At 49.1% G+C, this 8,181-nt stretch overlaps 1 protein-coding gene and 1 pseudogene across 1 annotated transcript; one reads left to right on the top strand and one right to left on the bottom strand.

The window, feature by feature from the left end:
- Positions 1-1,190: 1,190 nt before the first annotated feature.
- On the top strand, positions 1,191-3,145 carry LOC125515853. Its single transcript, XM_048681351.1, has 2 exons — positions 1,191-1,440; positions 1,532-3,145. Exon 2 carries the CDS (start codon positions 1,548-1,550, stop codon positions 2,832-2,834), a length of 1,287 nt encoding a protein of 428 aa, XP_048537308.1. The 5' UTR covers positions 1,191-1,440; positions 1,532-1,547; the 3' UTR covers positions 2,835-3,145.
- Positions 3,146-4,961: 1,816 nt separating this feature from the next.
- Positions 4,962-7,772, bottom strand: LOC125515865 (annotated as a pseudogene).
- Positions 7,773-8,181: the final 409 nt, after the last annotated feature.

Consider the following 8,181-nt stretch of genomic DNA (forward strand, 5'->3'; position numbering starts at 1 on the left):
TATGTATCCTCCAAATCATCCTCCTGACCATACTTGTCTTTCCCATTGGATTGCTTTCCTGCATCTCGGTTCCCCGATCTTCCCCCTCTTCTTCTTCCGCGACGTCCCCGCCCCCCACCAGGGCCACGGCCAGCCCGCATTGTCCACAAAGCTCGGAGGTCGCTGAAGACTAATGCAGATTTTGGGTGAATTCCATCCCATGCTCCTTGAATACATGTCCCAGGTGTCCGCACACCGCACACCAATCCGGGAGGCGCTCGTACTTGACCCTATAAATCTGCTTCTCTTTGTTCCTTATAAGTGACACCGCTTTCTTGAGGGGCTTGTTGACATTGATTTTAACCCAGACACGAAAGAAATTGCCCACAAAATCGTGCGAAGATCTCTCAACATGAAGTACTTCTCCTACTTTGGCAGCCAAAGAAGGTACCAAGTGTGCATAAAGCTCTGGTATATCATGGAGCTGAATCCAAATATCTATGGTGTAAAGCTTGACTCTGGTCGGCTGGGTTATTCCATCGTACGGAGTGATAACAACGGCATGCCCTCTGAAATTCTAGGGCCCCTCTTGCATGACTCTTTCCCAGTCCCTTAAACAGCTGAATTGCAGAGTATACAGATTGGATTCGAGCGGTCTGAATTCACAGGCTGCGCAAGATCCCTTGCCGATCTCATGTTTCTGAAGAACCATGTTTGACTATAGGGTTTGTCAATGTGAACTCGAGCCACTGCCCTCCACCTTGCGGCTTCCTTTGGGACTGCAGCCTCATCCACAACCACGTCGTCCATATCGTCCTCCTGGAGCCCTAGCTCTTGCATCATCTTCTCCAGATCCGTCGCGGACGAAGGGCCGGCGGCCGCAGCCGACGCGCCTCCAGCTTCCGCAGACATCTTGCACTTCTTACCCGATCTTCTTCGCAGCACCGGGTGTTTCTATGGAGAAACCCTAACCCGGGCCGATTGCAACGAGGAGAACTCGACCAAGGCCGGGTAGCGTTCCAGGGAACGCCCCTGAATCAGCCCGAATCGGTCCTCTAGAGCAAATCGGCCGGAGGGAAGAAGCGATCTCAACGGCGGCTAGAATCGCCGCCGAGAGGAAAAACCCTAGCGTGAGGGAAAGCCAATTGCGCTCCTGGACTTTGATTGAGGTGATGTAGTGCTCGTTTGCTGGCCAGCGAATGGGCTTTTCCTGCTCGTTTGCTGGCCAGGAAAAGCCCATGATGGTCCGACCCAACAACACCACGCGGGGTTGATAAGGTGAGACGACCAAGAACAGGAAGACCTAGACCTACCTCCCATTCCTCCCTCCTTCCGCCGCCGCCGTTCAGCTCCAGGTTCCCCGCCGCCGCTGTGCTCCAGGTTCCCCGCCGCCGCCGCTCAGCTCCAGGTTCACCGCCGCCGCCGCTCAGCTCCAGGTTCGCCGCCGCCGCTCTGCTCCAGGTTCGCCGCCGCCGCCTGTAGATCTGTGCCAACTTGCTTCGTTTTTCTGCATTTCTTGTCCTTATTCTACTACTACTTGTTACCCTCCCAGGAGATCGTCGGAGAGGATGAAGCGGCGGATCCTGAACCTTGGGTTGTATGACGGCCTCAGGCACTTGTATTCGCTCCGGCGCTTGGGCCTCCTCAAGATTAATTTTTTTCACCCCACGGCGGAACAAGTTGCCGCGCATGGCAAGGTGTTGCCAACAGTACTGACGCCCGCCGAGGCCAACACGACAAGGACCTCCAGCACTAATCTGGCGGCGGCGGAGGCGGCGGCGCCCAAGATTGATCTGCCAAAAACCGAGCTGGTCATAAGGCCGCCGCAGCTCGACTACTACATGTTGAACCATCACACCGTTCATTTCTTGCCCACCGCCTCGGAGAGCAAGGTCGTCTTGGTCGACCGCGGGAACCGCATGCTGCGCTTCGACGTCGTCGATGGCACCCGCTGCATCGATACGCTGCCATGGCTCCACGGACCCAAGGTGATGCCCATGTCCATCTCCGTCCCTCCAACGGATGTACACCTCTATGACGGCGAACACACCGGCGATCTCTACATCATCGATGGCCTCCTCTACCCGCACATGGCGGAGGAGCGGCCGCAGTTCGAGGCCCTGGTGTGGAGGGGGATCCGCCCGACCCATCACAGCTTCTGGCACTGCGACATCCTCCCACTGCCGCCGTGGATCACCCACCACAAGCGCGCCTTCGTCCACGGCCATGCCCTCGTCGGCGACACCATCTGCTTCTCCATCTCTGGCACTGAGGATGCCAGCACCTCCAACTCTGCAGGCATCGAGGGTGCCGGCACCTACTGCTTCCACATTGCGACTCGTGAGTGGAGCAAAGCTGGCGACTGGCTCATGCCCTTCCATGGCAAGGCGGATTACGTCCCTGAGCTTGGCCTCTGGTTTGGCATCTCTTCGCAAGGCAACCTCCCCTGCGCTGCTGACCTCTCGGGCGTTGTCACAGGGGAGGAGCCGTCGCCGGACAAGATGCGGATCTGGGCTCGTGATGACCTGCCAGAGGAGTGGCAGCCTGACATTTTGTTCAGGTCCAAGGTAGCGAGTCTCGGTTCTGGCAGGTTCATCCTCATGGACATGTTGGATACCATTGCACCTGCATCTGGCAAGGAATTTACCCTCTTCACTGGTATGGAGCTAGCGTTCAGCAATGGCAGCAAAGGCAACGAGAGTGGCCACCACAATAGTAGAGGCAACGAGAGCAGTAGCTCTGGTGACGAGAATGGCGCCAAAGGCAAAGGGACAATGTGTGGCCTCCGTATGATCAAGCACAAATCCGGTCGTTACATGTTGAAGAGGAAATTGGAGATCAAGGCGGTGTTCTGAATGATTCAGCAAGTCATTTTGAACTGAACTGCAGCTAGTGTATGCATGCATGCATTCTGTTACTTAATTTGCTATCTTGAGTCAGTCAGTCTAGTGTTGCTGCTCCATCTCCATGTTTACAGCAACTAGTGTTGCTGCTCCGTGTTAAGCCGGGTTAACTAATCTATCTTGCTGTATGATGAAACGTACTACCATAAATTGTACGTACCTCCCTGGTGTTATTCTGGACCATTTCCATCTAGTATTTGGATTTGCTGCTGAGCAAATAATTGTTTGATTTGATGGCAATCAATTTTGTATCCTTAAGCTTAGCTGCAGAATCCAGTATGTAGTAATGCTGGCTCAGTTTCCATAGTTGATTTCAAGGGACTACAGTTTGGTGATGAACGAAAACAGCAGTTTGGTTAAGTACAAACTCTTCATCTTCAAGTCACTGACAATGTTGTAACTAAGTCAAAACTGTGCACTTTTCACTTCAGGTAGGAGTATGAGAGTGGTAAAGGAATGCAGGTTCCAAATTTTCTTTCTTTAAAAAAAATGCATGCTCAGTTTTGACCTTTGGCCATACGTAGCTTTCAATTAAAGATAAACATATATTTTTCTTCGCTTCAGGTATGAGTATGAGAGTGGTAATTTGTTTTTTGTTTTTTAAATAAACATGTTTATATTTGTCTAAAAAGATGTAGCGGCACACTGGAGCAGTCTGCACAAAATACCTGAAACTGAAACTAATCTACGCAGCAATTAAACTTGTAGGGGATCTAGCCTCCAGTGGCCTTTGGCGGCTATATAAACCCTAGCAAATTAAGCCAATAGCTCTGAATCTCTGAAATTCTAGTGTTAAATTCAGGTAGCGACAATTGGTGTCTAGAGCCAGTAAATCCTTGGAGGCGGCGTGGATCTGGGCTTCTTTCATAAGTCCCTGGTCAATCTAGGATTCCGGAGGCGGCATTTTTCTGGGTGCATTCCCTAGTCCAGCCTGGTTACTGGAGAACATCTCTTTCTCTTGGGTGGTAAATCCTATCCCAGCACCTGATATTTGATGGTACATCTTCAGTGGTAAACATCAGAAGGCATAGGTTCTTCTCTGCAGCAAGGTAACATCCATGCTAACGCTACACCTCCTAGTGCGTGCGATGACAAAAAATAACGGATTCAGAAGATACGACGGATGTGGAGCTCGAATCCTTGGAGCTTGATGCCAAGACCTTGCAGAGAAATCAAATCGTGAGCAAGATAGAAAGGAGTTTCAAGCAAAGCAGCCAACAGAAATAAATTTTGTCACCGTGCACAAGAATTTTGACAAGATTCAGGCCAATTTCTCTGCCTTCCGTAACCAATTTTTAGCTACTCCTGTTGGTCATGCCTCTGTGGTATCCAAATCCAGTTGTCTTGCATGATGCCCCTGTATAACAACATCTCCTTCACATTTACCCCTCCAGACTTGCAACGGACAGTTTCCGAGTTCAACGCTCAACAACGTGCCTTCTTGAAGGGGTAGTAACACACCTTCAGGATACTCTTGCTAAGAGAACACAGATCTTGGAGTGCTTGTTTTGCGAGCAGGCATAATTTGAATATAACTTGAACGATTGTTGATAGCAGTTATCCTATTTGAGGCTTCCATCTCATTCATCAATACAATAGGTGAGTGATCTGGTCAGGCAGCAACTACATGCCTCACCACTGCCATCGGGAAAATGTCTCGCCTTCAGCGAGTCCTGGCTTCGGACTCGCTCAAGGGCGAGCAAGCTGCGCCGGCCCACAAAAAGAGCGACACTTGATAGACAGGACTGTACTTTTTAAGAAAATATTGTATCATTGGTAGAAGTAGACTTTAGCAGCAGAACAAGTACCTTCATATCCTTTGTAAGAACCCTCAAGATGTCAAACTTACATTTGCTTGGACTTGTTCTGGGCAGACTGAAAGGACCAAACACATCTCATTCAATTTGCTGGTGCGACACCAGCGCCTGGGGCCGATGCCCGGCCACAGAATCAGGGGACGCCCTCCCACCACCGCCGCTCCTGTTCCGGAATTGAATCTGTTCCAGAATTGAATCAGCAGGTGCGCGATTCAGCAGCAGCAGCAGCAGTGGGCGGGGTTAGTTACCTGGGCGGAAGACATTCGCCTCACAACCAAATACAGTAATATATAAGTGTTTGTTAAATGTCAGTAATATAACATGTTTCTTCCTTTCACAGGAGCTCAGCTTCAATTAATATATGCTGACACCTCTTCTTTTCATATCAACTACATTATTCAGTAGAAAATAAATATTGCAGTTACACAACAATGCATCACACATCTAACCAAAAATTTGCCTGCACCTACCCTAGCCTAGCAGGCTCCTACCAAAATCTATGCTTCCCTTACAATGGATGAAGTCTTGTACCAAAAGTTGTGCTACATTCCGAAGGCGGAGGAGCACAATGCCTTCCTCCTGCCACATTGTTAAATGGTGTCCTGCAAGAACAAACAAAACTGCGGGACAAAGCAACCCAGGAAGGACGAGAGATGGACTAGAGATTTCGCTGCGGCATGACCCTTCCTTCCGGCGGCACCCTCTTGTCGACGCGGCCCCCCCTGAACCAGACCAAGTGGCACCTGCATGCAGCACACGACAAAAGGATAATAAATATATTCATCATTCATTGCCAGGACTATGTGTGGTTGATTGACTAGAACGAAATTTGTTTTGCTATGCCATAGTGTGCCAACACGCCATGAGTGTTAGGATATGGCCGGTGCTGCAAGATGTTTTTGTCTAAATTCTGTCATGAGGACATCAAACTTAACAGTACATGGTCAGATAGCAAACGGTCAAGAGGCTGGTGTCGCAGGATGCTTTTTGTGTAAATTCTTTTATGAGGACACCAAAATCAGTGTATGGCCAAATAGCAAATGGCCAAGACTATGGCTGATATGCAGCATCTGCTGCTGATATCAAACACACAGGTATGTTTCATGCTCTGTTTTCCGACCTAAAATTGTGCAACCCAAGAAATCAAACTTTTTCCTGACTTAACATCAGCCACAAAATGTAAGTTGCCCTAGCATGTGTGCTGGTGCTTGTTAAACCAAAAATACCAAAAGACAAACCAGCATTCTCGATTTGCATGAATTTCAAACTGCAGGTGGACTGTATGTAGTCAATGAACAGTGACAGCAACCAAATGAACATGACACCATAGCAGCATAAAAAATAGCACCAACACAAGTGCGATACGTTTTCCTTTTAGTACATTACAAGCCGCAGCTAGATCGAAGCGGAAGATATAAACAGAGGAATACAACAAGGATGCATAAGAAGAGGTAAGATGGCAATGCAAGATAAAGACACTCGGAACAAAGGAGCAGCTTCATGTTGGCTTGGTTTCATGTATAAATCTGAACCATAGCGGATGATATTTGGGTCTCAATGCAATAGATTGGCTCTTCTCATCCAAAACCAAGAGGGGTTTGACTTGTTCATGTCAGGTGCTAATAATGCCACGTAATTAAACAATATGTAGATAAGGCAGTTTTTTTCTTCCTAAAAACAAATCAAGGTGAGGAGACGATCTAAGTTATAGAGCAGATTCTCACCACCAGCTGGTACCGATACAGAAATATGTTTTCGTGCTCTATTTTAAGTTATTAACCACCTACATCTTGCAACCTTAAGTTATCAATCATTTTCCTGATCCAACATCAGCCACAAATACGAATTGCGGTTCAGCAATGCCAGCAGCAGCAGCAGCAGAGCAGCAACTGGTAGCACTACACATTACAAGGAATCATTGTCTTGAGAAGCACGAACACTGATGCCAGCAGTGACCAATATATGGACAACTGCCTAAGGTGATACTAGACCGCAGTTTCGTGTACCAAGATGACCCGAAAGAAATACTGAAAATTCAAGGGAGCAGTAGAATAATGCCATCAGTCACCAATATATGTACAACTGCCTACGGTGATACAAGATAGCAGTTTCGTCTATTAAGCTAGTATATATATCAATCATTTTTCTGCCCAAATGATTAAGCTAGCAGCAGCATTGGTAAGCACCGCGCATTACAAAGGAATCGCTTCCGCATCACCTTTAATAAAATCATGAACACTGGTTATGCCACCAGCCACCAATATTATGCGGTTGAGCGCACAGTGATACCGATATTATCGCAGATTTGTGTGACCAGATGCCGTGGAGGAAATACGGGGAATTTCCAAGGGAGAAGAGGAATGCGTTTCTTACAGGGCCGTAGGACCTCGAGTCCCAGCTGGCGCTGCCATTGTCCCCTTCGACCCAGCAGTGGCCCTCTGGAATCTTGCGGATCTCCTCCTTGTCCGGGACGCTGATCCAGTCGCCGGGCAGCCCAATCAGCCTCTTGATCGTCCTGCTCCGGTGGTCCGACGGCGACCTGCATACATACAGCAGCATCAACCAACCGTCAAGATTCATTATCTGCAACCCACCCAGTGAAATCACAGGATTGAGAAACCCATGAGCGAGGTTTCTTACACGAAGACGACGACCTCGCCGCGGGAGTAGTCGTAGAGGGGGCTCCGCTTCACCAGCGCGTACTCGCGTCCACCTGCCGGCGTCACTCCGGCGTGCGGCGGTCAGAAATCGGCGAGGAATCCGGTCCGGACGGGGAGGGGGAGGGGGCGCTTACCTGTGGTGCCGTCGAAGGTGGGGCGCATGGAGCCGCCGTGGACGGCGGCGAAGGAGAAGTAGCGGTCGGAGACGGTGATGCCGATGAGGGAGCCGCCGATGCAGGCCTTCACCACCGGCCTCAGCGCCGTCCATGCCATGCCCGGAGCGAGCCCTCCCTCCCTCCCTCCCACGCCGCTGAGACGCGGCTGCTCGCCGTCAGGAGCGGCGGCGGCGGCGGAGCGGCGAGGAGTAGTATTCTGCGGCAAGGAAAAAACCCTGCTTTGTTTCTTGTCTCTTCCTTTTCCTTTTTTTTCCTTTTCTTATTTATTACCGAGTTTCTTACAGCTGTTTCGTGGAGTAGAACAATTTGTTTTCGAGAAGGGGTAGGCTACTAGGCTTTATCACCTTTTACATTTTCCTAAAGTAAAAAATTATGTAATTTATAAATTAAAAAAACAAACAAAACAAAAACATTAATATAGCCCAATAATGTGACTTTTACTTAAAAAAACCCAAATCTTTACATAGGTTCACTTCAAATACAAAAGCATGCTAAACATAATAAAAATGACACTGAGAGCTATGTACCATCGAACGACCATTGTCGCCATCAAAACGAGCCCGGGCAAGCCATTGTGGTCACTCCCATACCAGAGTCGGTCCGACCTTATCGATGACATCGGGAAGTCTTTCGTATATGTGCCTCT

Source organism: Triticum urartu, chromosome 1, assembly GCF_003073215.2.
Source record: "Triticum urartu cultivar G1812 chromosome 1, Tu2.1, whole genome shotgun sequence".
Classification (NCBI taxonomy): Eukaryota; Viridiplantae; Streptophyta; class Magnoliopsida; order Poales; family Poaceae; genus Triticum; species Triticum urartu.